The 27,806-nt window shown below is 36.3% G+C and overlaps 1 protein-coding gene across 1 annotated transcript; it reads left to right on the top strand.

The window, feature by feature from the left end:
- Nucleotides 1–1,336: 1,336 nt before the first annotated feature.
- Nucleotides 1,337–27,806, top strand: LOC128021324 (protein turtle homolog A-like). The gene is made up of 22 exons (XM_052608434.1): nucleotides 1,337–1,622; nucleotides 6,180–6,264; nucleotides 6,399–6,593; nucleotides 12,518–12,667; nucleotides 13,849–14,000; nucleotides 15,025–15,142; nucleotides 16,376–16,517; nucleotides 16,606–16,751; nucleotides 17,551–17,693; nucleotides 17,931–18,071; nucleotides 18,294–18,410; nucleotides 18,788–18,938; nucleotides 19,181–19,292; nucleotides 19,612–19,799; nucleotides 20,923–21,140; nucleotides 21,276–21,360; nucleotides 21,509–21,676; nucleotides 21,827–21,863; nucleotides 21,949–24,141; nucleotides 24,722–24,891; nucleotides 25,275–25,441; nucleotides 25,589–27,806. The coding sequence occupies exons 2-21, from the start codon at nucleotides 6,207–6,209 to the stop codon at nucleotides 25,430–25,432; spliced, it is 4,842 nt and encodes a 1,613-aa protein (XP_052464394.1). The 5' UTR covers nucleotides 1,337–1,622; nucleotides 6,180–6,206; the 3' UTR covers nucleotides 25,433–25,441; nucleotides 25,589–27,806.

Raw genomic sequence — 27,806 nt, 5'->3', positions numbered from 1 at the left:
GTTAACCTTCTTGTGCTTCTGATTTCTGAGGAAACAAAAACATTATTTTAATATACATTAAAGGTTATGAGAAGTGTTCATTTTAAATTAGATATGTATATTGATATCCTTTATTTTTTAAGTGAAGCAAAAAAAAAGTGAATTTAAGTATTATTTATAATATCAGAAATGGCTGATTAGTCACGTAGAATAACATGCTAAACTTTAGATTGCTGATATGTTTATAACCATACTTCTGTTACTGTTTCATCATAAGATAAATATTGTTTTCTCTACATAGAATCCAAACTTTAATACAATATTAAATATCAAACCTTTATTGAATATCTTTAGATTTATGAAAATGTAAAGTATACAACAGGAGGAACAGAACTGGGTATCCAACGAAACGCTTGACCTTCAGTTTTCAGGGTTATTGAACTGGAGGTAATATGAGGTAAACTTTTTATTTTCAACGTTATATATTGTTTTAATCATGCAACATAATTAGGACTACGTAGCATATTGTTGTTTGAAACGTTTATTCTTCCATAATGCATACTGTTTCACATAGTATTAAAAAGTATATACTGTGAGATAAGCAGCAAGGTAGTGATCCTTTCAAAGACGCCTCCTGTCCTGAAGAGAAAACAGAAGAAAGCACTGCTCTCTAGTGGTCAAGTAGATAAAACTGTTGGACATAAGATGTAGCACGTGATCTGCCACCGCTAGGGGGCCTACAAACTACAGTTGATCCCTTGAATAAGACACTATTAAGACTTGTGGTGTACTGATATATAATAGGCCTATAATAATTATTATTACATTATAATTATTAACCTGGATGATAAATAATACTAGTAGTAATCATTATTGGTCAGAAGAAGACAAAGTTTGTCTCGGATTATGTTCTTATGAATTTTATTGCAGGTGAAGCAAAGTATAAATTGTGGTGTGTGTTTGTGTTTTACATTACACTTCATGGTTTAGTTGACATGACAAATTTTCACTTAAGCTACCATTTTATGAAACCCACATTCTAAGCCAGATATTGTAATGATTCGTCATATTTTACAGAGTTGTGCAGTCTCAGGAGTGATTTCCTTGTGCCCAGATGACACATTGACCAAAGTACAACATTAGACACATCTCTGTATTATGATGTCAGGCTGAGTTAAATACCCTATGCCTTGAGAAAAAAAAAATCGGTAAAACATTTAAACATTTTAAATGTTCCTTTGATATTAAAACACATTCTTTCTTCATTGTGACAGCTGGTTATGTGTAAATACGTGTGTTGGTCCTGTAGTTTCTCCGTGTACTCTGCGCATGCGCGCCTGTGTTTGCACGAGTTTGGTGAAGCAGCAGCGGGGCGCTGAAGCGCGAGCGCAACCCTCCCATAGAGACAAACTTTATGTGCTTGGGTTTCTTCACTACATTCATAGGCACAAGAGGAAAGTGAAATATTATTGGCCAGTGTTGTGAAGTTGTGAAGTCTTGAGGATTTGTTTGTGATATGGAATTAATGCTGAGCGAGTATTAGTTCTTACTTCTGGAATAATTCCACGGGTTTTTTTTTTTCTTTTTTCGTCATCAATGCAAAACAGCGCTGCTTACCACAGCTGATAGATGAAGTGATACAGGTGAGTATAAACAAACTCACTCTGACTTACACGTTACGTTCTTTAAGATATACTAGGTGAAAAAAAAAAATGAATAAACATTTATACATTATAAACTGAAGGTAATAATAATAATAATTGCGCGTTTTGTGTAAGCCTAAAACCGAATGAACGCTAGCACCATTTAATGAAGCGTAAGTCGACGTCACTTGTAGCCTATGTAAGCGCTTGGTATCTTTAATAATTTACGTTCACTAGTCACTTTACACTTCATCTATGGTTTACATGGTTTACATTTACATGTGATCTATCTATCTATCTATCTATCTATCTATCTATCTATCTATCTATCTATCTATCTATCTATCTATCTATCTATCTATCTATCTATCTATCTATCTATCTATCTATCTATCTATCTATTCTTTTTTATGAGACACAGAATAATTTTTATTTGCCATTAACTTAAGTTGTATATTGCCGGCAATATGCTTTTTTTTGGGTCTATTGTCTATTTATTTATTTATTTATTTTTGTTGTTGTTGTTAGTGTGTTTGGTTGAGAAGTGGGGGATTTATTTAACGTTCGACTGTTAGCAAGGACTAACAGTCAAATTAAAGGGTTTTGTTGCCTCTGCAAGGGGTCCAGGTGGATTTGTGGGGGCAGGTCAAGCAGAATTGCCAACATCTACCCAGCATGAGGCTTGTAGGTAGTTGTAGATCAATTTCTAACCCGTTCATCTTTAGTGTAACGTATGGTGAATTCAGGTTGATTGTTTATTGGGACACTCAATCTGTCATTCAACCTGAATTCATTATTATATTTGGACATTTCATCTTATTATATGTATATTTTCTTTCGGGTTAGGTAACTCTTATTGTATTTCTGTTATTGAAGTTCATTAAGCGTTCCTTCATCAAACTTCCCTAATTGAGTGTAAACAATACTTATTGATTGCAAACAATGGCTGTGACAATTGATTTTCCTTTTCATCAAATGTTAGCCCAGTGTGACTCATGTGTAGATCCAGAGTCAGTCACATGCGTAATGTAGTCAAATTCACAGTATGCCTCAGTGTATTCTCCGGCCAGAGACATTGCTCTTATTTACAGTGATATTAATCTGTCACTTTTCCCAGGCTCACTGCAGCCAGATTATCCTGGATTACACCGAGTCTCTGTGTCTGATCCCTGCTGTCATGAATCAGTGAGCATTCATGCACACTGCCATGCAATGTATGGATTATGATGCTTACATATGCAATAGTGTTGTATATTTTTATCATTACAGAAGATCTGTAATCAACACTGTCAAGGATATGGCACTTTCTCTCTCCATCAAATGGTTGATGACATTTTTTGAGGGTTTGACACTTGAATTTGTACGTGCTTATTTCTGTCACTGTTAGTTTTGTTTGTGTTCGCACCACTGCAGGAATTTGCATGTTGGTGAAGACTGAATATTTTTCCCTTATACAAACAGTGATCTCATTCCTTTCGTTTTTTAGATCATTTAAACTAGTTTATAATGGACTAAAGCAATCCACCTATAGCAGCTAAATCTCTATTTTCATTCTAAAATGTGTATAGATGTATTTTTTTAAGTGCAAATTTGGTTGCAAAATTCATAAAATGGCTGTTGTTAATGCTTTATAAAATAAGGAAAGTGGGTTAACATTTCTGACCTCTACAAATCAATGGTTAGTCCATTTGGCTGATTAAATCCATGAGCTCCGGTGTAGCTGCGATCACGTCAGCAGGGAATCTGCTCTGAGCCTCAGAGTTTCAGGTCCAGCTGCTACAAATGATCTGTTTATTTGCTCCAGCGAACAAATGCGCTGGTAAAGTAGGACTCACTTTCACAGGATGACGTGACTGCTGTTTTAAAGGCTTTCAGAGAGTAATTGTTCTGTCGCAGGCTGCTAGTGTGGACGTTTCTTGTTTGTTTCGCTCTTTACAGTGTTTTTTGTGCTTTTTTGAAGTTAAAGTTGGTTTACTGCTCTGCTACATCTTAGAGGAACGCAGCCGTGTGAGGTTTTGTTACATATTTGGCCTCATTTAAATCCAACATGAAGCCCCTGTAGAATCTTATTTTACTTCCATGAAATGAAATAGGTTATTCAATGACACAATGTTACAAAGAAGAAGAAAAGAAGAAAAGAATAATGTCAAGTTTGATTTCTTGTTGACTTTAAGAACAAATTTATTCCATTCATGTTTTAAAAATTGGCCTCGCACTCTTTTATATGTTATTATTTTTTACAGCCCAGCTTGATTAAGCAACATTTATGAATTTTATTGACATCCTTTTCTACTTGAATGCAGTATATGTCAGATATGAATAATTGAAAGACTGCTGATCCTTTTGCATTAAGATTAAGCTTGTAATGAATGGGCTATATTTAGCCTTCATGCTCGATTTGGCCCAGTTATTTCTCATAACATCCAGATTTATAGACTGAGAGAAATTTGTGACATGAGTTCAGCCTGTCCTTTGTAAACCCTAAGAAAGAATGGATGACTGAACTGAACTCTTTCAGTGCCTTAAATTAGCATATCCTGCAATATGGTCCCAGTTTAATGTCATTTGAAGACAGAAAATTATATAATTCAACATTTGCTCACTGGTTAGACAAAATGTTTAATAGTAAAGGACTGTAACCCTTGCCCCCAAAGATAAATAAATTGGATTTTACTGCCGCTTATTGAAACTAAAACAGTAAATCAAAAAGACAGCCTTTGTGTGCTTGGTAATTTATGTAGGACTTCGGTCTAGCTGGGATGGTGCTAATGTTCCCACTCAGTGTTTTGTGAATGTTTAAAATGATCAGATTTTAAATGTGTTAAAAAAAGATTTTCCTAGTTATTCTAACCCTAGAGAAAGCATTAAGGGAATGTTCCATTTTTATAATTTTGCAAACATTATGGTAAGGTTACTTTTTTGAGTGCTCTCTAAATGTTTTGAAACAAGTAGTAAGAAGCAACATTTAAAGAAAGTTCGACAAAGTTGTTTCCATGAATGATGTATAAATAATGTGTTGAGAAAGTCTGGATAACTTTGAACAAATGTTCTATTAACATTAAGAGAACCTTGCTAGAACATTAGCCAAAGGTCTGGGAATGGGCAGACCTTCCAGCTTTTGTCCGAGAAAACAAGTTTATCAGCATCCCATAGAGCTGATGCATTGCATTTTACAACATACAAGCAAGTATTTAATTACCCAAGTTCTCATGATTTTTGTACCACAAGCATTCTAAACTGTTGAATAGACACTAACAAAGTAAACAGACTGGTAGCCGAGTGTGCGGTGAGAAACGTGTGACCTGTGGCATTGTCTTGGGACCCCTTTCAGAAGCTTAAGAATGGTTCTCCCTCATTGCATGGGTATAATGAGCAGGCGTAGGCATTGTGCGCTGGTGCGTAGTGCACAGGCTCACAGTGAGCTAATTGGAGCACTAGCTTTAAACTTTGCATGAGTCACAGGCTTTAGTATCTCCAGCAGCACCCAACCAACCTATTGCTTCTTGATGTGTTAATGATTTACAAGAAGCGTGCAACGTTTTACTAATGACTTATGATGGCATTAGTTCTGGCAGGTCACGTGAGTCAAGCTTGCATCAGCTGACTCATCATGGCATTCCTATAAAAGGTCTATTCAGAATTATTCAGCAGCTTTAGTGTTTGCTCGGTAGCAAATCACCCTCCTCCATCCCCATCTCCTCCTTACACCACAGTCAGGACTTGGCTTCTGATTTCTAGTTGAATCAGACTTTGCTTTATCCTGAATAATGTGTTACACTTAAAATATCATTAAGAACATTAATGATAACTGGGGGGTGGGGGTATTATTGTTCTTCCTGCTCATCATGTCCAGCTGTAAGGATGGGCAGGGAGTTTTTGCCCAGAACAGAACCAATCCGCCAAATCCAAACTGTAAGTCAAAATGTAAGTGTCAATCATTTTGATGATAGTCGTCCTGACAGAAGTAAAATTTTTGGCATCTATAAAGAGCCTTTTACACCAAAAGTGTAATGAATAAACTTCTGTCTGAAGGAAGAGCTTCTTAGTCTGCGCCTAATTCCCAATTTCTGTCAACACGGATAGAAGAGAGGTGTCAGTGAATAAATGGGAAAACAAATGTTTTTATGTAGTAAAATGTGTTTTCTTTGTCTCCTACTCTTACAATATTGGTCAACATCATCAAAAAATAAATACAAATAAAATGTCTCAGTATATTTCACTCTCTTGTTGAACTGGAGTTTGACTCATAGTTTTTGAGTCAAGCTCATTTTACAGCCTTCCTTTAAACTGTGTTAAGGTTTATGGATGAATTAGCTGGTTCAATTCAGAGATGCTGTTGAGCTCACTGTGTACATAAACAATACAATGCATACACAAGATCCCATAATCCTCCTGTGTGCTCTGAGATTACAGGAACAGGCAAAGCAAAGGAGGTGTGGACGTGTTTGTGACATACTCTATGGTTTAACTCATATCTATAGTCAGGTTGGGTTAATGGTTTCTGTGGTCGAGGTTTGTTTGCCTGTCGTTTGATCTTGTGTGTTTGATGTTCTTCAGGTATGTGAATCTGAATGAAAACCCATCATGCTACTGAAGATTCTTCCTCTGTTGGAAGTCATTGTTGCAGTACTGTCCCTATTCAGTGAGTATTATACAGTAACTACTTTACAACTGATATATGCACTAACCTCCTTCTCTTTTTAAGTCGGTAGTGTAAGTATATTTGTAATTTTTTTATGGTTATTTATCAGATTTCCTTGTATTTACTTATTATAGATCACACTAGTGCAGCAGAAGTCCATGTCCGTGCAAAGAAAGGAGACACTGCTGTGTTGACATGCAGTCTTCCAGCCCTGGATGAGGGCAGCTCTGCTCCTCAGCACGTCATCGAGTGGGTGCGTCAGGACTATGATATCCCCATCCTCATCCAGTTTGGAGTGCACGATCCCAGAGTGCATCCCAGCTATGACGGTGAGTGCCTCAACACTGGCAGCTTTTTTAGGGGTTAACAACCTCGGGCACAAGAAGGGTTTACATTTTTGTAAAACTGTTATCATGCATCAAAGACAGACAGAAAGAAAGAAAAATTTAATTAAAATAAATATAAACTATGAATGGATAATAAATAACAGGGTTGGGATTTCAACATTTTATCAAAGATAAAATGTATATAAAAAAAAAACATTTGGAATAAAAATATGAATGGGTAATCAATAAAAGGATTGGAATTTTAAATAAAATGGAAATGTATCAAATTAAAATACAATTTGGAATAAAAACTAAAAATGAATATGAAAATTGAATTATTTAAAAATAACAATATATTAATAAAAATGTAATGGTTATAATAATACAACTGTATTAAAAACTATGAATTTATAATAAATAACAGGGTTGCATATTTAGCCTAAAGTAAGTGATTGCTCAGTCAAGGACATCTAGTTTGGGACCAGATGTTGATTTGCTGTAATTGCTAAACTTATTTTTGCCATAAAGTAAAGAAAAACACATGATTATTCATTTTTCTTACTAATTTTTTATTCCTTATTCTTTAAAAAAAAAATGAATTTTGAGGATATTGAATGAGATCATGTGTTTGTTTGTTTGTTTGTTTGTTGTTAGGGTCCAAATAATGTTATTTCTTGGCTGTCTCATATTTAGCATTTTACATGTTTTATAATATTGTGAAAATCACGCAGTAACAGGGTTGAGTGCAAAATGTGGACACAGCTTTTTGTTTATTAAAATTGGTCAGTAATTGGGAATCATTTTTTTATTACAATGAACTGAAAAACATTTCAACAGATTTCACTGACATTTTGGCATTAGTGTGTCTATATTGTTACCTCTGAGCTGGGACAGGTATGGCATTGTAAACCACATCCTACTATGGACAAAGCAGTATCTCTCCCCTCTTTCATAATTTGTTCTCCTGAGTGCCACTTTGGTTATAGTGGGTCTCAGCTTACAGTAACTCTGCTCTTTTGTGTGCTGTGGGACCTGCTAGTTTCTCCCCCTCTCATTGGCGAACTCCCTATTGTGTTTTGGGGAGCTGGAATACAAAAGGTGTCTAAGGGGAAAAGAGTCTTTCAATAGGTTGGAAATACTTCTCCCTCCCTTGTTTTTAAAATGACAGTGGATCTAATATAGAAAAAATAAAAAAATAAAAACAGGTAACACTGCAAGTTTTCTGTGCTTGTATGAGCCTCACCTTCCAGGCAGTGAGCAGGCATCAGGTTCAGCCCTGCAGCGAGCGCAGTGCGTCCCTTTGCAATTAAACAAATTCTCGCAGACAGCACGTCACCTGTTCATCGCGATGTTGCCCAGGCGATGGAATGCAAACCTACTGAGCATCAGCAATAATTGATTAAGTTAACTTATAACATGGTTTATAGCCAAATTAATATTCTCATGCAACAAGCAATTGTCTACGTGGTAATGTGTAAAGAATAATGAGTTTGTTTACAAGCGACAGTTTCTAAACAAATTATTTACTTGTGCGACAAGCAAGCAACATGCAGCGGTTCATACACAAAATACACAAATTTGTTTAAAAATTGCAGTTTCATAGGTGATTGTGTTTACTTGTACAACATGCAATAGTTCATACACAAATGTGTTTATATGTGCAACAAACAACATTTTAAAGTAAATGTAGATCACTTTTAAGCTAATTGATTTACTTGTGAAGAAAGGAACAGTTCATAAGTGAATCAGTTTATTTGTGCAACAACACTTCATACACAAACTTGTTTACATCTGCAATAAAGCAACATTTTTAAGAGAATTTGCAGTGCTTTGTAAGCTAATTTGTTCACTTGTACAACATGTAACAGTTCATACACAAATTTGTTTAAATGTGCAACAGGCAACATCTTGTGAATTTCTTGTGAAAAGCATCGGTTTATAAGTTAATTTGTTTACTTGTGCAGCATGCAACAGTTAATTTACAATTGTGTATACATGTGCCGCAAGCAATGTTTTTAGATGAATTTGCAACTTTTTTTGTTTTGAATTTTTTTTGTACTTGCACGTTTTCTTGGACAAACAAATGATAATGTATGCAAATTTGACTTATTTAACAAACAGTATATAAAAATGTAATTACTCTTGCACTAAACAATTATTTATTAGGAAATGGGTTATGTGGCAAGCAAAATGTTTATTATTATTTTTTTACTATTCAGCAAGTGATGGTTTTTTGCTACTTGCGTGACGAGCAATGACTTACAAGCAAATTTGTTTACTTGTGTGAGAATCTGTTGATAGTGGCTCCATATCTTTTAGACATTTAGCATGTGTTAGCACTTCCTAGAAGCATTTTCGGAGACTGAATACCACTGAATATTGATTTTATTCACATTCCTTCCTTGTGGAGAGGTCTTTTTAGTGACGCTCTCTATTCCAGATGACCTCCCATCCCCCTCATCTGTCACCATTCATGTCAAGCTCAATGGAGTCAAAACTCTTTCTAACTAGCAGCACGCTACCTTGAAAGGCCATTGGTCCGATCAAACCAAGCAGCTTCCCAGTAGCCCGTCATGGTGATTCAAATTTCAAAAGATAACAGTCTTGAAACACAATGAAAAGAAGACAGATGATGAATAAGGTGTGAAACCAGACCAACGCTTTCCTGAGCTGAAACTGGAGAGTCCCTACCTGGGAAACATGTGCCAAGAGGTGTCTGTGGGATACAAGGCAGTGGATAGGATTCAGACTCCAGGTTTCATAGCCTCAAGTCACAAACTTGTTAAATACAACCTCCAACTAGGAAAACCTTCAAACTTTGAACCTTTTTGAATTTGAATAGGCGGTTGTAGTAACTTGAGTGTTACTTAAATAGACTTAATTACAGGTCATTTGCCCTTGTTCTTAAACTTGGTTTAACAGCTGTTAAAGATAATAGTAATTGCATTCTTCCAGCAAAAATCTGGTCTAACATTGCCTTCAAATGATGAAGTAAGTGGATACAAATGACAGCATATGTTACTTCATACATTAAGGAGTCTAATATTAGTTTCTCCGGAGATTTGAACTGCCGTCGACTAAGCAACAGAGTGAGCGTTTGTTTGTACGGCCGTGATCTGCTGTGGGAAATGGTTAGTCAGTCCCAAGTAAACAAGTGAGTTTGTACTTGCGTGTGAAGACTTTGCTGCGCCAGGAAACAGGTGAACACATATAGATAATGTTTTTTAATATATTCGACTAACTATAGATTGTTGTTAAGAGATACTTCTCAGTCCAGTTGTTAGTAGTCCATGAATGGGCATAAACTCTCACAAGGTTCATTTGCTCATGTTTTACTCTTAAGATTGACTCAGAGGTTTTATAGCTCAAATTTTTCTTCCCACACCTCTGGAATTGAGTTATATATTACGTTTCATTCATATAACATTTTTCTCAGATGTTTGTCCGTAAATTGTTTAGAAGAAATCAAAATCTAAATTAGACAGTTGTTGTCAAAGTAAAAAACTCACACTATAACAAACATAGAGAATATAACAGGAAATAATTTGAAATCTTTCAGAAATAAGTCCAAATTTGCTAAGGGATAATTAAATGATGCACAGAGTTGTTTTTATCATCTCTTATAACCAAACAGTTTTATTGAACCCCATGAATGTGGAAATCCTGTTGTAAATAATATCACTTTTTAAGACTGATGTTCCATTATTACCCAGACTCATATATATTTACAAATCTGAGCACAGTGTGAGACATTGATGAGATCTCTTCATGTGGGTTCAGCAGGATCTTTTTCTTTGGAGGTAAATCTGTGAAGCAGGAGATTCGACAGTCTCAGTTTGCTCTCATTTAATCATTTAATCTCACTTTATTTTGGAGAAACATTAAAGAGATCTCTGTGATTTCCCTCCTACTATAACTGTTCTCCGTCACACTGTGGTCTGACATTTCTAAACTAAACAGATTACTTTCTCCTCAGCTTTTTTCAGGAGTGTCGAGTAACTTGAGAGTTTAAATTCATCCTAAGCCCCGCCCCCGAACTGATTTTAATCCCTGTCACCACGGCAACTAAATTCAAATCCACACCACTGGCAGGAGTGACCATGGCAACATTTTAGTGCTGGCTTGTACCCTTGGTTTCTGGGCTGGACAGGAACATGTTGTATAGTCCAAATCCCCAGGGATGATGGCATCCGTGTCCCTGTTTCAGTGACCTCTGACTTCCATGTGGGTGAAATAAACAGAGGTGGATGGGCCGTGATGCTCTCAGCTGTTATCTCAGCCTGAGCTCTGTTTCCACAGGCACTCCTCTTGGGAGCTTGGTTAATGATTGCTGTCACTGCCTATTTTCATAAACACATCATAGCTATGCTGCATGCATCGGCCGCACACGTGTTTGCAGAGGATGGATTTTCAGTTTGGAGTCCTTTTTATCTTTGATGTGGCTTCCGTGATGGAGATTTTGACCGCTGGTCTCTTTAAATGACGATTGAGTTTAAGAATCAAACAAACCAGTCTTTGAAAAGCTCATTTGGTTGAATGAAAGGGAGATGAAGAGAAGGAGAGAGAGACGAAAGAGGAGGGAGGGGTGAGTCAGCAAACACCGTCACTACAGGGTGCAGTCACCTGGCAACGGAGAGATAGAGTTTCAAGCACTGAAAAGATCTAGACTAAACACCGAGTCTATCTGAGCCTTCTCCAATTAAACTAAACGGCATACGGGACACGTAAATGGACAGTGTGCATTTTAGAATTTTAGTAATTACATTTAAATAAACAAAAATCATTAAAAGGTAAATTCCTCTTCCAACTAAAATGGTTTGTTGGACACTTAAATCTACAATATGTCATTTAAAATGAAAATTAATTTATTTTATTTAAATTGTAAACTATTTTGTTGCATTATTAAAATGTTTGAAAACATTACGCCTGGACCAAATATGCTTTATTTGTACAATTTGATTAGTTTAAAATAAAATGTTATAAAAATATATTCAGATAAAATATGTGGTATATTGGTGTATTTTAGAACTGAATATGTTTTATTAATTTTAATACAAAATACTTAGTAATGTAGTTTTTTGTTGAATGATTGAAAGTCTTAATATAATTGATTATACTCAATATAATTGATTAAAAAAAAATTAATTTGATGCTTAAATACGCTTTAACACTTATAATTTTAGAATTTAAATTTATTGAATTAAATTGATTTTTTATTTATTTAAACTATTTCAAAGGTTAAGTCTAAATAAGGTTAAGACTGAATAATTTAATTAATTGTAATTGATTATTATTTTATTTGTATTTATTTATTTTTGATATTAAAATTGTAAACTTAGATTAAATGGACATTAAATGAACCAAAATAATAATATTAAAACTAATTTAAAGTAAAAGCATTTACATGTGCTCATACTTCTAAAATAGATAAATAAATATTATGTTATGTAATTAATTAAACTGTGTTATTTATATCTGCAACATATATACACTTTGCATTTGTTTTGTGAAAACTCACAAATTCCATGTGTATTTTATTTTAAGTTGATATTAATGTTGTGAAAAGTAAAATTTGCTTATAATAATGTAAAAAAAATATATATATAGAAAAATACTAATAGTACTCACACACACACACATATATATATATACACATATATATATATATACACACAAATATAAAATACATTTACAAATGCACACACTTTATATATTTTTTATATTTAGCTTGTTTTCTTGTAGCTTGTCAGATTATTTAAATAAAGTGTATATTTAATATTTTTAAAAAATATGCTTTTTTGTACAAACTCACAAGTGCTCATGTGGATTTTAAATCAGTGTTTGAAAATTAGTCTGCAACGAATATGCACTTCTCTTCAGTTTTGTACATATTTGTAATTTCTGATCCTTCCCCTCTCCTGGACCAGGTCGAGTGTCACTCGTCAGGGGGACATCACTGCAGGTGAGGGGGCTTCTCTTGGAGGATGAAGGCTGGTATGAGTGCAGAATCCTCCCGCTAGACAAAACCACAGATGAGGCTGGCAGCAGCGGGAGCTGGACTCTACTCTCCGTTACAGGTGAGACTCACCATATACAGCGAGTAGACCTGAATTATTAATAGTAAGAAAAGATATCCAATTTTACCATAGTCTGAATCAGAACCATTAAAGCAATTCTCTTTATGTCAGATCAGAGAAACAATGCCATTATGCTCATCCCACAGTCTCCAAACCAAACACGACTCCATTCAAACATGCAGTGAACAATGAATGAATACACAGCCCAGCCTGTTTTCATGCACCTGTTACCAGACTCTGCTCACGCACCTGTTCGAGAGTCTGCTCTGTCTCGGTCGACCACACCTCCAGGCCATTTTCTGACACTCAAAAACAAGTGTTGGCCAGATTACAGAAGCCATTTGAGGCCTGTGCTGGCATTAGGTTCAGTTTTCAGCTCATTAGTTCTTTGAGCCGCAGGACGCCAAGCAGAAAGAGCATCTAGCAGGCCAGGCTTTCATTAAAGTAAAAAAAAAGTAAAGAGTAAAGCTGAAGGTGCTACTTTAAACCTTTAGCTTTCGAAACTGTGAGTTACTAATGATTTAAAGTAGGCAGTCAATGAATCTAGCAATTTGAATTTGTACTTAGTTACAAGCTACTGATAAAAGGGGAAATATTTATACAAATATATTTAAGATATATAGATACAATACACTACCACTGCGGTCAGTACAATTTTTTTTTTAAAGAAATTATTTACTGTTATTTAGCATTGAGAATTAAATTAATCTGAAGTAAAAGGAAAGACATTTATAATGTTGCATTCTGTGTAGGAATACATTTCAATTTAAAAATATATAAATTCAGATTAAAAAAAAGTTATTTTCAATTCTAATATTATTTAAAAAAAAATACTGTTTTTACTTAATATTTGATTGTAAAAAATGCAGGCTTGTTAAACAGTGGTGTAGACTATTAAGATAATTAGATGTGCAATATTTAATATCTAAATTGTAGATAATATCGACATGTAATTTAATGTAATTTAGATTAAAAACTTTTAATTATAAGAGTATGTGATTTAAAAATGAATCGGAGAAGAAAGCCTGTGATTGAAAAATACATTTAGTAACCCCTTAAAACAAAAAAAGAAATAATTTATGAATTGCTCTTCATAGCATCACATTTGATTGTTAATGAATATTTATAATTCTTTGAAAGATTCTGACACTTTTGTTGTCTGTGCTCATTTCTATGTCTAGCACCTCCTGTGTTTACGGAGACCCCCCCTCCTGGAGTTGAAGTGTTTGTAGGGAGATCGGTAACCCTGAAGTGTGCAGCTCGGGGAAATCCACGGCCTACAATAGGCTGGTCTAAAGATGGACGACCAATAAAACCTCAGAACAAAGTAAAGGTGGGATATTAGTACTTCAAAACCCATGAAGTGGATAAAAAATGCTATTGTCTTCCCTGTGTTGATATATTTCAATATATATGGTGTTTTGGTCCTATTCAATACGTACTGTGTAAATCGTAGAGCTCACTGTGCCCTGGGAGGATGCAGTGGAGGAAGCCTATGAATGCTAGAGCCTCAAGTATTCTGAGGTTGCAGTTGACACAAAGCAATGTGGCTGGAAAACAAAGGTTTGTCCAGTCGAGGTTGGCTGCAGTGGCTTCATAGGGAGATCTGCCATCAGACTCTTTAAGGAACTAGTAATCCAAGGCCAATCCCAACGGCAAACTGTCAAGGACCTTTCCCGTGCCACTGAACAAGCGAAGTCAATCGGTCCGGATTAAGAGGAGGGAAGCTGTCTGGGTCCTATAACAACAGAGGTGAAAGCAGAGGGGGCACACCTGGGAATATCATCGAAACACTAAGGAATGACCCCAATGAAGCTGAGAGCTCTTTCCCTCTATACCTTCTCCCCTCCAGCCCTGGTACCACCACTCAAAATGCTCTACACTGTTCCCCATTTATGTGAGGCAGGTGCAATACTAATACGGCATAGTAAAACCTAGTCCTAAAATGCAACTACGGAAAGTTGGGTGGGACATATCGAAGTTCTTGTCCTCTTTTAAATAGACAATAAAATTAGGTTCACATCACAGCCTGGAAAAACACTGTGATTTACTACTTGAAAGCGCACATTTCTGAGAGCATTTGATTGGACAAAAATATGTACACACGACTCCAAACAATTTGAGTCATAAGCATTTTAGGCCATTTTACTAGAAAAGAAAGATGTTTGTTTTGTCAGCTTTTAGGGTTGTACTCAGTTTGATCTTTAAGGTTATAGACATGTATTAATAAGTACCTTCTTTTTGATTTCATTGACTTCCTCAGGTTCACAAATGCAGTGGAGGAGCAGATCTAGAATATCCCCCACTCTCTTTTCCAGACTTTCACACACTTCCTACGTCTCGTTTTTATCCTATAGATCACGAATGGAAGTGTATCTTTCCATGCTGTAAGCAGAGAAACATCAGGCCATTATCAGTGTGACGCCTCCAACACTGAAGGAAATATATCTCACGTCACACTGCTCAAAGTCATTGGTAAGTCAGCACTGATATTTTCTCCTCATTTAGGATGATTATCTGTATTGCTCATGTTAGGGGCATTGCTGTGACCTTAGATTTGTTGGGTGGACCATTATAAACCTTATCAGTCTTGCTCATGAATATTAATTAGATTGCATAATGTTTCCCTGTTAATTAGGACTAATTTGGTGGAAATCAAGTAAGTGAGTGTAAGCCATATTAGGATTACTGGATTCTATTTTTGGTCTCAAAATATGATTATTGCCCAATAAGAGGAGAAGGGGGACAATTTTCACACTAGTTGTAAATAGTTTCTAAACCCCTAGCTCATGTATTTGTATTCTACATGACAACTACAAGCTTTACTGATTGAATGGCGCCACCTAGTGGTGCTGTTTCATTACATTACATTAAAGCGCACTTCTTTTTCAAGTGAACTTAGCTCAGTCAATACAGAATGATGCCAGTATTAAAATAATGGGTTAAGTTCCCAGTAAATGAACGGGTAAAACAAACAAAAAACAAACAACAACAACAACAACAAAAAACAATACAAGTTTGCTAAATGCTTATTTGTAATGAATATGCATTTGTCATGTACTTCAAATCTTAAAAGTATATTTAAAAAATGTACTTGGAGTTAATGAAATATTAATAAAAGGTCACAAATATTGAAGTGTACTTACAGAGAGTATGCTTGAATGAATATGTTTCTGAACACACTTAAGTACACTTTTAAAAAGTGCACTTTGTTTGTAATGTCATACTAAAACTACTTTACAGTAGATTTAAATCATTATAAAATAACACTCATTTTGATGTTTTCACAAACATGATAAAACATGTTAATTACTTCATGTATACAGTAATTACAAATGCATTTTAAATACACAAATTACAAGTTTCAATAGAAATCATTAACATTAAAGTATTTTTGCTTGTCTGTACATTCAACAGTTCACTTTAACCATATTTAAGACACAAGAATTAATGAATTTACATATAAAGATGCAAGTCCATTCATATGTGTGTCAAAAGCACTCTAAAGTTCAGCTAATTCCTTTAAATATTAATACAAAGTTGAATACATTTCTATTTAATTGTAAATAGCATGCAGCAGCTAAGTGTTTGAAAATATTTTTTTACATTAGGAAATTTTGAAAAAAAAAATGATATTATTTCCATAAAATGTTTTTCTTTCAACATATTGCTGCATTATGGAACATTGTGTATTTTGTCTAACAACAGGCCCTCCAGTGATCGTAATTCCTCCAACGGACACCGTTCTCAATATGTCCCAGGATGCCAGGTTGAAGTGCCAGGCTGAGGCTGACCCCCCCAACATGACCTATGTGTGGCAAAGACAGGGAGAAGACATTTACCACATTGAGTGAGTTCTCTTCTAAAACTGTGAACTTCCCCCTTATTATTTACAGGTAATGCATAGCTTATGCATAACTCATGTGTTTTTTTTTTAGGTCTCTGAAGTCACGTGTTAAGGTTATAGTGGACGGTACACTTCTCATATCGCGTCTGATTCCAGAGGATTCTGGGAACTACACCTGCATGCCCACTAATGGACTTCCTGACTCCCCTTCTGCCTCGGCCACCCTCACTGTGCAGCGTAAGTGTTTCACAGAATAATGAATTAATTCATTAGGGTTTGTTTGCACTAGTATACGATTGACACTAGTATAACCCTAGTGTAACTAGAAAGTATTAGTTTCAACTACATTCATGTTCAAATGAGACACATCCGGATGATATTGTTGAATTTGAATTAGAATTTTGTAGCCATCATTTTACATTATGTGCAACATTTGGTGCAAAATGAAAATTAAAACTAGCATAAACATTTCATTTAATTACATATGTTTATATAAGTGTATGATATAAAAAAAAAATCCACATCCCTAAGATTTTAAACCAAATTGATTTTGAATGGAACTTCCAAAGATGTATATTTTTATCTGAAGCACTTATTATATGTTAATTACTCATTTGACTAATTTCAAATTAAGAAATTAACACCGTTATAGAGCAAGGACACAATGATTTGATCAATAGTGACAGTAAAGTGATTTACTGTTAAAAAATCAATTAAACATAAATTAAAAAGAAATAAATTAAATTATTTAAATACATTTACATAAATCTTATTTTGAACTGTGTATAAAGAAAGAATCCTTAAAAAAAAGGTTTAAAAAATATTTGGAAGTAAATCAGTATATTAATGGAATAATACATTTAATACATTACAATACATTTTAACATGTATTTTATATAGAAAGTAGTTATTTTAAATGATAAAATGTTTTACAATGTTACAGTTTACTGTATTTTGGTTAACATTAAATATTTTACCCCAAACATACAAATAATGTATTAAATCATATTTAAAATGATATATATGTATTGAACAGACCCAGCACAGGTGATGAAGATGGCCTCATTGACCTTCCTCCCCACTGGCATGAGGGGCGTCATTGCGTGCCCCGTCAGAGCTGAACCACCATTATCACATGTCGACTGGATCAAAGATGACAAACCACTTGATTTAGGCATTGTGAGTAACCATTGCTTTTTTCAGTATCATGCAAAAAACCTTTTAACCTTTTAAATGTACATTTTATATGTGTACACTGCTAGTCCTAAGTGTTTTTTTCTCCTAGCTACTAATGCTTGACATATTGATTCGGTGCTACCATGCAGTGCTTACCCTCTCTTGGTGACGTAACCTCACATCTCTGAAAGATCATTATTTCAAGAATCACTCAATATAACTGTGAAATTCTTTCAACAGTATCCTGGGTGGACACTGACTTCAGAAGGCTCTATCATTATAGCAACAGCTAATGATGATGCTGCAGGTGTATACATGTGCACTGCCTACAATAGCTTTGGGACAATGGGCCAGTCTGAGCCCACTACTGTTATACTACAGGTGGGGCTTTACACAGTGCTGCCATTTTAAATTATTACTATTTTTTGTTTACTATAAACTTAAATATCTACAAGTACACTTTTTTAAACAACAAATATCTGTAATAGATTTTTTAAAAAGTGGCGGAATGGTATGGAAATACAGTGAGATATGGTCAGTATAGCTACATTTTCAAGCCATAATTTAAATACCCTTAAACTTTGTGTTTTGCCTTTCTTTTAGGATCCTCCATCATTTAAAGTATCACCTCGTAAAGAGTACAGACAGGATATCGGTAGGATGCTTGTTATTCCATGTCAGATGGACGGTAATCCGGCTCCAAAAGTCAGCTGGAAAAAGGTGAATGTCATTACACTGTGCTCTTTCTTCGTTCACTTGTCAGCGTGATTATATTCTTCCATATTTCTTTAGCACATACAGTATTTACATTAAACAAATTCCCCCCTTTTTCATGTATTATTTTATATAATTCATATAAATAAATAATGAATATAATAATAAGCACATTTGCAATACAGCAATACATTACAGCTGTTTATATGAAACCGTGCTGATTAACATTAGAAAAAATAGCACCGGTCTTGTGCACAATAATTGAGTTTTAATTTTCTCCAAATGTTATAATGCACCCTCTATAGCTGGAATTCAATAACATTTTTAATTAAAACTGGTGTTTAATCTCATTATATGCTTCATTTTGGCACTGCTCCTCATAGATTGGCATAGCCTCTCGCTCACTGTTCACTCTGGCAGTGAATGGCTCCCTCATTCTGCATCCTCTCAGTAAAGACCACCAGGGGGAATGGGAGTGCAGTTCCACCAACCGAGTGGCCACTGTATCCGTCAGAACAACAGTCCATGTGCTCGGTAAGACCTTAGGCATCTAGATCAGGACCAATGTGATGTTTACTGTGACAGTAAGCACAGACATCATCTGTGTTCATTTTGGGCTTGGATTTCAGAAAAAAAAAACACCTAAGGGGGCTAAAGTTGAGTTGAGCTGAGTTGAGTAGTCCTCATCTAGACTGAACCTGTAACTTCGGAAGTTTTCACACCTCATGTATCACACTTCATGTGTCACACGTATCTTGTTGCCTTCTGATTCACAGGTACAAGTCCACATGCCGTGTCATCAGTATCTGTGATCCCAGGAATTAACCAAGCCAATGTCTCCTGGGTGGCTGGCTTTGATGGAGGATATGCCCAGAAATTTACTGTCTGGTTGGTGTCTTGTCTTGTTAAAGTTTATCTCTGTTTATCTTGGGAAAATATTTTGAAATAGTAGTCTGTGCAAATGCAAGGCAGAATCACAAAGCTACGTTCACAATACAAATCTTAAATAGGTGCACAAATCTCACAAAATTGATGTAGCATTTTGTCATGCTACATTGCTATTGGTTGGCAAAAATGTCGCATTTTTAGCTAATTTAACTCTACTGAAAAAAATGAGTAGTGTTGCTTTTTTCACTGGATGGTTTATGTCTGTCCTCATAAATGTACTGGATTTTTTTGAAAACTTGTGCAAACATTCTTTTTTCAGGTATAAGCAGGTGTCAGGAGAAAGGAAAGAGGAAAAGCAAGAGTGGCTGCCTTTCTCAGACCTCTCCACTGAAAAAAGTCTGTTGGTCACCAATCTTCTTCCTTCCACTGAGTACCAGTTCAGTGTCGTAGCCCAAAATAAAATTGGCACTGGGCCCTTCAGTGAGATCACCACCATCACAACTCTGGGTAAACATTAGCTGTCCATAAGAAACTTTCAAGACCTTTTTAAAGTTGCTTCAAGAGCCAAGGGCCCTATTTTAACGATTTAAGCTCATGGTCTAAAGTGCAGGTGCACTCAGGGCATGTGTCTGAATCCACTTTTGCTAATTTAACAACGGGAAAATGGTTGGCGCGCCCGGCCACATGGTCTAAACATGTTGCCCTTATTCTCTTAATGAGTAATGGGTGTTTTTTTGTGTGTAACATGCAACAAACCAATCAGTGTCTCATCTCCCATCTCCATTAAGAGCTGGTTGCACATGCGCCATGGCGGGTTCGCTATTTACATGGCGGAATGTAATTTTTATTTAATTTGTGTGCTGCTGCACGTCCCAGTGTGTGTAATAAGCAAAGTGTACAGGCGTTGTTCACCCGCCTATAGGTGCATATTACTAGCGCTCTTTAAATAACAACTAAATATTTAAATAACAATAAAAAATATTGCGCAAGACTTTAGACCAGGTTTGAGTTGCTCTATGGCGCAGTCTGTTTTCATTTCCTCAAAATATCAACATGCCCACAATGCATCTGAACACACCTCTTTTTCAGACCAGCACTCCTGACGGGTTCACAATTGACGGGTGCACAATTGGGCACAAATGCATTTGCTATTCAAACAACATCGTGCAAAACTAGAACTGTGTTGGGCAGAAACTAGCAAAAACATTGGGGCCAGTGTATGAGCCCCAGGTTTTCCTGGCCATGAACCACGATTTGTTACATTCTGTTGCTTTTAAGTGGCATGTGATTAGGGTGATTGCATTTTATTTAACAAAATATTGTACATAGAAAGAAGATAATGCCTGTACATTTAAATTTCAATATCTTATAATTTTTATTATTTTTAAGTAATTGTGTCATTTTCTGCGAATATACTAGCATATAGGTGGCCTCAAAGCTAATAGAAATGGTCTAAAAAACAAAAATTTTGATTTCATTGTGTCTTTAAAGCATGTGTGTTGGCTACCTCATGCAGACCCAAATCAATTTAAAACCATCTGTGTTTATGCTGCACACTGTGTATAATTGAATAGAATCAAGCTGTTCATTTTAGTCTCTCTCTTATTTAATTTAATATTTCATTTCACAGATGCACTTCCTGATGTGGCCAAGCTGGTACCACCTACAAATCTCTCAATCAATAAGAGTTCAGAGGGAATTCTTCTGTGGTGGTCAGTACCCAAGGCCCAGTCTCCACCCATTGACAGTTTTGTCGTACAGTCACGTCTTGAAGGAGGGGAATGGATTAATCTGAAAGAGAACATTAGTCCAGTTCAAAGTCAAATCTTTCTTCCAGGGTTATGTAAGGTAAATATTCTTGAAGACATGATCTGAGACTTTCATGAATCAGTCAGCTTGTCATTTTTGATAAATGCAACCCTTTCTTCCTTTTCTTTCATCCTTATTATCCTTAACTTTCTCACAATGCATCACTCTCTGAAGGACTGCAAGTATGAACTGAGGCTTCTCTCTCAACGTGGAGATCAGATGAGCATGCCCAGTCCATCAATCAATGTCTCCACCATTGGTTAGTGCTTCACATATTCCTTGTTCTAATCACCTGCCTGTAATATTTTCTTCAGAAATTGTTAGAATTAATTTCTCTACGCTATACTAAGAAAATCTATAAGTCTTTTAACTTACCCAACCATTAAACCTTTCTTTGGGTTCTGCAGGAATTAATAAGCACCCAGCCAGTTCCCGCCTACTAGACTATCCTGACCAGCTAATGGCTGGCGTTATGGGTGGAGTAGGACTCCTTTGTCTTGCTCTTATCCTGACCCTGGCAATTGTCTGTTTCATTTTTCACAAAAGGAACCGAAGGCGCAGGCAGAATATCAAGGGTAAAGAAACAACACTTTGAACTGTTTTAACAGTCTCAATATATCCTCCTTAGAGAATCCTTTCACTCCTTTATTTCATATTTTTAGTCTTCATGCATGATCATTTATCCTGTCACTCATTCCACTGTAAAATTGGTTCCCTCCATTCAGATCTCCCTCCTGCAATAAATAAGAATCCTTCTGAAAAGTAAGTTCACCACCCTCTCCTCATGAAACCTTTGTTCATTGTCCAAAATTTTTGTGTTCTAAATTCTTATCCTTGACCTTAGCAGCCCTGACAACACCCTAAACCAAAGGTTCCTACCAGCTCGCCCACTCTCCTACACTTCCTCTTCTTCCAATCACTCCTCCAGTGAAAAGTCTAGTCACAGGGATTTTCTTGACCAGCAGCAACATCTCCTGCCTCAAGCTAACCTTACATCCCACCAACCCCTCCCTGAGAGCCATCTCCAATGGGCATCACTTGCCCCTGTGTCTTCTGTCGAGTTCATTCACAGAGGGTTTGATGGACGCTTTATTGTTGATCCTTGTGAAGACACCAATATTTTCAGTTCTCAGAACAAAAGGAACTCATGTCAAAACTCCCATCAGTCATCAGATGGTAACAGGGACTTCAGAAACCAGAAATCCCAGTCTTTGAGATCCTACAGGGGTGAAAGAAAAAAAACACCCTTTGTCCTTTCAGTGGATCTTCCACCTTTTGGATCAGATATCCCTTCTTCCAGCAGAACACGAGCTATGGCTAAGCACCTCTCATTGAATGGCTGTTACATACCCATTCGGGAGCAAGATTTCTTGGATGGACTAGACCGAACAAGTCTCTCGTCAGTTAGCATTGGCTCTTTTCTCTATCCCCATTCAGAAAGTACTATGGGTCGACAATCCCTGAAACAAGATACCAAACACTCTACAGCCAGTACCCTGGTTTTGCAGATGGAGCATGAGAGGGAACAAGGAAACCTAAGTCGCTGTTTAACTTTAGCTCGTGAGAGAAAGGAGCTTGAAAGGGAACTGCGCAAGTACACTATTGATGAAACTCCATATAGTCATGAACAGACAGATGATGAGTCTGGACAAATCTGTAAATTTCAAGAAACCTCAACACCTCAGGGTAACTACCAAGCAACTAGACACAGCCTTTTATCTGAAAATGGCAGCATGTTGAAGGTAAGAGCTGCCTCTTGCATTCCGTGGGAGGAAAGACACAGGATTTCTTTAGCAAGCTTGGTTCCCCTACATACCTCTCATGGAAAGGATACCAAGAATAGGCAGAATCAACAAGGTTACTATTCCATCCAGAGATCCAACTACCAAAGGTCTCGTAGTCTAGACAGAGGGGAACACCAAAAATCACAAACATGGGACCGAAGACGAAGCAGAACTCCCGTTGAGTCAAGTCTTGGTCATGTAATGGATGAACCTTTAATCTACAAATTGGAAAAGACCCAAACTGATATACGGCATAGAGGCCAGAGAACCTCAAGTAGAAGTCAAAATTATTTGGACCCATGTATTTATTCATCCTCAGATGATCAGCAGAGGCTGACCATAGAAAGAAGCACTAGACAGATAAATCCAACTAGTGTTTATTCAGAGATGAGTGTAGATGGAACTGGTCTTGAGAGCCAGTCTTCTTATTCAAGGTCTATGCTGGGCACTAATCACAGCTATGAGACTCTAGATTATGACAGACCCAGATTATCAGATCTTGAAAATGACAGATCAGTAGAGTCAGGACATATGAGTTTAAGAAAGCACAATTGGTCGAGCAAATCTGTATCTCAAATGAATGTCTCTGGAACAATGCCTCGGAAAACAAAGAGTCTGGGGTCAAACAATTGGAATCGGCACAAGAGCACCCAAAGTTTAGATTCAAAATTGTACAAGGACCACTTTTTGACCCCTGATGCTTGGGTAGACTCGCTGACACTTGGACAAGATTCTAAAATGTCCCCCATAGCATGCAGACCCAACTCTGTGGCAGATAAGCCTAAAAGTAGTCCCAGTTTGCGAACAGATTCATCTGTGCCTTTAGAAAGACAAATACAAGACACCAGTCAACAGGGCTCTAAAACCTATGATGGTTCAAAATCCTGCAAAAACCTTCGGTCGGGAAATAGAACTCATGCTGCCTTATCAATAGGGGGTTCTAGCTGGCCACAGCCTTATTGCCCCTCTCTGCCAGCCTTGCCATCTGGAAGACGGAGCCAAAGCCAAGAGAGGGAGAGAGAGGAGGAAGACGAAGATGGGCAGGAGGTGGATGTAGAAATTAACAGATACCGGAAGAGTTCAGAGACAGAGGGAAGTTACCGAAGTTATGCAAGCCAAAGCAGTGGTAGAGGCAGCATGGATGCCCCTAACTATATGCAGTTCTCTCTCAGCCCCCCTCTCACAAGTTCTCCAGAGACAACAGAGGACAGTGACAGAGACGAGGCAGTTCTACAGGATCCTGAACAACATGAAAGGTACAACTGGCTTTTCTTTGTCCTGCTCCATTTATTTATCTTAAAGGGGTCATAAACTGAGAAATCAAATGAACCTTGATCTTTTGACATATACATTAACAGGTCAGTTTAATATAAACAATCCTATAAATGTAAAAACTCAAAACTTTCTTGTAAGTTTAAAAACAGCTTTTATAGGAACCATGCTCAGAAAACGATTTGCTTTGGAATGTGCCACTTTATGATGTAATAGTGTGTCTAAGCACCACCTCCACATGATAAGATCAACGGCTACTTCTACAAAAATGCATTTCATGACCCCTCTAAGCTGTTTTCAATTACTAAAATAGATTAATTCTCTTACAAAAAGTACCATGAGTACTATTTGTATTTGCACTGATAATACCTTGCTTTTTTAACACAAGACCATGGAAATGCCATGTGTTTTTTGACGTTTACATTTTAATACCACAATCTGTGGATATAGTACCATGGTAATAATATGTTTGGCAGTTGCAAGGTGTGTTGGAGCAGAGTCGGATATCCCTGATTTAAGGATATCCACAACGACACCTCACATTGCTTTATCTTCTGACTTTAGATCTAAAAGAGGCTCTGTGGATGAGAGTTATGAGTGGGACTCTGCTTACATCCCAATGCATCCTGTGGACCCCAAAGTGTCAATGAGCAAGGCAGGTCTTCAGAGTCAACTGAAGAAGATCAGCACTACAAAAGATTATGGCAGGCCAGATTTAGACCTGAAACAAAAAGGTAAGAGAAATGCCTGCTCTGTTTATTGTAACCCAGCGAAAACAGTCTTACTGTTGTGAAAATACCAGGAAAGCTGTTCCTTCACTGTAGTATGCTGGTTTATTGGTATCGTGTCATCTGTTTCAATTTTACCTGAGCCTAAATGCCAAAAAGTGAACTGTGGTCGGTTGATCTGTCTTGTGTTATCGTTTGATCCATTTTGACAGAGTATACCAATTACTAAATCGTACCATCCAGCATTAATTGAAAGTACAATAGGTTGTATAGCCCTCCTGTTGTGTTTGTGACTGTGAGAGTGAAATTATGAAGACTAGTCTTTCGTTTTACACTAGACATTTTTCTCTTTCTGGTTTCATTAATCTCCATTGTCTTTTTGACCCCAGGTCTTTACCCTCCGGCTGGTTGGAAGGAATCTGTGCCACTTTTTGAACTTCCTAGTATTCTTCCTCCTCACTTCGAGCAAGAATCACTTCTTGCCCAGGAGATTCGGAAGAGCTTCACATCACTCCCAGACCCAGAACCCGACACTGTGCTTTTTTGATTAAGAACAGTAAGTACACCATTCATGCTGATTAACCTGCACTGTTTTCATTTTATTTCATATACTCTTAAGAAGTCTGAAATTGTGTTGGAACACGAAGATGATTCGATTTATTAGTCAAAACTGCGCCAAATGTTAGCATGTTCTCAATTCTAGATTGGACACAGCATGGTTCCCATCAACACACATCTGAATGGTCAGGATGAGAAGGGACACTAGGGTTCACAATTAATTGGACATCTGTAGACCACTCAAGCACAAGAACACACAGTCGTCTGCCCAACTAATGGAAATGACATTACCTAATGGATGGGCCAAAGCACAGTGAAGGGAACTGTCATTTAACCCTTTCGAGTCGATTAACGCATATATGCGTTTTGAGTCATTTTCACCTGATAACCCCGAAAAGAACTTAAATTACACTCTCAGTTTTAATCGTACAGATAAGAGCAATACATCAATCGAATCTGTAAAGGGTCTAGTTTTTTTTGGATACAGACATAATAACAAAAAACTTTTGTGCACTTATAAAATAAAGATAACAAACAAGTTGCGCTGTCTACAGTCTTTGTCTCCACTGATCGTCATGTACAAACATTTCATTAAAATGAACTGTAACTCCGTGAATACTCAACGAAGAGACATGAGATAGATATCTATAGAAAGCCTGGAATGTCTACTTTTAAACTAAACAAGTGCTGCCGAAAACAAATATTCTGAGATAAAGTAATCCATATGAAAACAACGCAATGTCTGTTTTTCATATCTCCGCTCATTATATCTAATGTGACCACGCCCCCGCGCTGAACGCGCTATTCAGATTCAAACTGAAGCGCGCGGCTTGCATACGCCCACACAGAAGAAAAAGCAGCGAGACTGTTCTTCAAGTTTTTATTTTATTTTACTGTTTGCTTCGCGATGAGAGGACTAAGACATAATTCACCCCAAAAAGATGTGATGTGGTTGAGGATTTGAGAAATGGATTTCCTCAGAAAAAAGAATGAAGCACTTTATTCAGCAGAGATCATAAACATGAGTAAGTCTCTTTTTATTTATTTGTACTAGTTTTCACATAACGTGTAAACATTTTACTAGTTAGACTTTTTCCAAATACTTTTTCCAAACTATAATTCCTGACTTAATGTATAATCAAGTGAAACATTATGAAGTTTCAATAACAATATACAATACTATACCATTCAAAAGCTTGATGTAAATAATATAAATGTGACAAATAGAGATAGCTCTAACAAATGTAAAAACAATGCAGTTCTTTCGTTTTATTCCCCCTAAAAAAAACCTGAAAAATATTATCAGCTCTTTTCAACATTAATAATAATAATAATAATGATGATGATAATAAATGGGGTTTATTTGGTAGAAAATAAGATTGTTAAAAGGATTTCTGAAGGATTGTGTGACTAGAGAAAGGATGCCAAAAAATTTGAAAGTCAGCTTTGATTGTTCCTAATAAACTGTTTAACTGCTCCCCCAAGTGGATATTAAATTATGTTGTGGGATAATTAAATATATTCTTAATAAACTACAAACATAAAATTATATACTTTTATTTTGTTCTCACATTCTTTCTTGCAAGTCCTCCCTCAGAGTGGCACAGTTGAATGAGAGGCTCATTATGCAGCTCATTATGCGGGCCTTTGTCTTCTCAGGTGTAAATCACAATGATATTCATGATAGTTGACGCCTACTCGCATATGACTTTTACCAACAAAAAGTGTTTTAGAAAATTTAAATCAATATATTGTTTTCTGTGAGTGAGTAAACAAGATGATTTTCACATCATTCAGAAAGAAAAATTCTAGGCTACAAGCTCCAGTTCTCAACTTTTCCCGCAACCAATTTTATGTATGTGTTTTATTGCCTTATTCAAGTGATTTAACATTTTTAGTTTTTCACTAACCATGCATAACATTTTTTTTCTCAAAAATACAATCATGTACATGCATGCATTTCACATATTATTATAGCCCAGTTTGTGCTGATTACAGTGAAACTAGACTTTACCCATTTAGATATTTATAAGAAACTGAAAAAAGCACAAATGTCAGGGCATGACAAAACTTCTCAAGGCCCCAAAAATACCCTTAGACTCCAGAGGGTTAAAGAGCTTACATTATGTGCTGGGGATGCAAATCAAAAAGGGAATTAATAATACAAGACTTTGCTCTATGCACCCTGCTGTTGGAACTGAATTTTAAATAAAAATGTAAAAGCTGTCTCAATGTTGATTTTTGCAAAGGCTTTTGATTGTTCTGTAATCCCTATTTTGACAGTAAGCGCACATTATAATTTTGAAACCTCATCAAAGCTCTTTTATGCCATGGTTAAAGGAATGCTTTTTTTTTTTTAAATG

The sequence above is a fragment of the Carassius gibelio genome, chromosome A10 (assembly GCF_023724105.1).
Source record: "Carassius gibelio isolate Cgi1373 ecotype wild population from Czech Republic chromosome A10, carGib1.2-hapl.c, whole genome shotgun sequence".
Classification (NCBI taxonomy): Eukaryota; Metazoa; Chordata; class Actinopteri; order Cypriniformes; family Cyprinidae; genus Carassius; species Carassius gibelio.
This window is presented reverse-complemented; position numbering and strand designations above follow the sequence as displayed.

Bases quoted from the DNA above. Each gene is read 5' to 3' on its own strand.
- LOC128021324 (XM_052608434.1), top strand. From the start codon at position 6,207: ATGCTACTGAAGATTCTTCCTCTGTTGGAAGTCATTGTTGCAGTACTG. The intron at 6,594-12,517 runs GTGAGTGCCTCA...CTCCTGGACCAG, and splicing joins AGTGCATCCCAGCTATGACG to GTCGAGTGTCACTCGTCAGG. The intron at 12,668-13,848 runs GTGAGACTCACC...TTCTATGTCTAG, and splicing joins GACTCTACTCTCCGTTACAG to CACCTCCTGTGTTTACGGAG.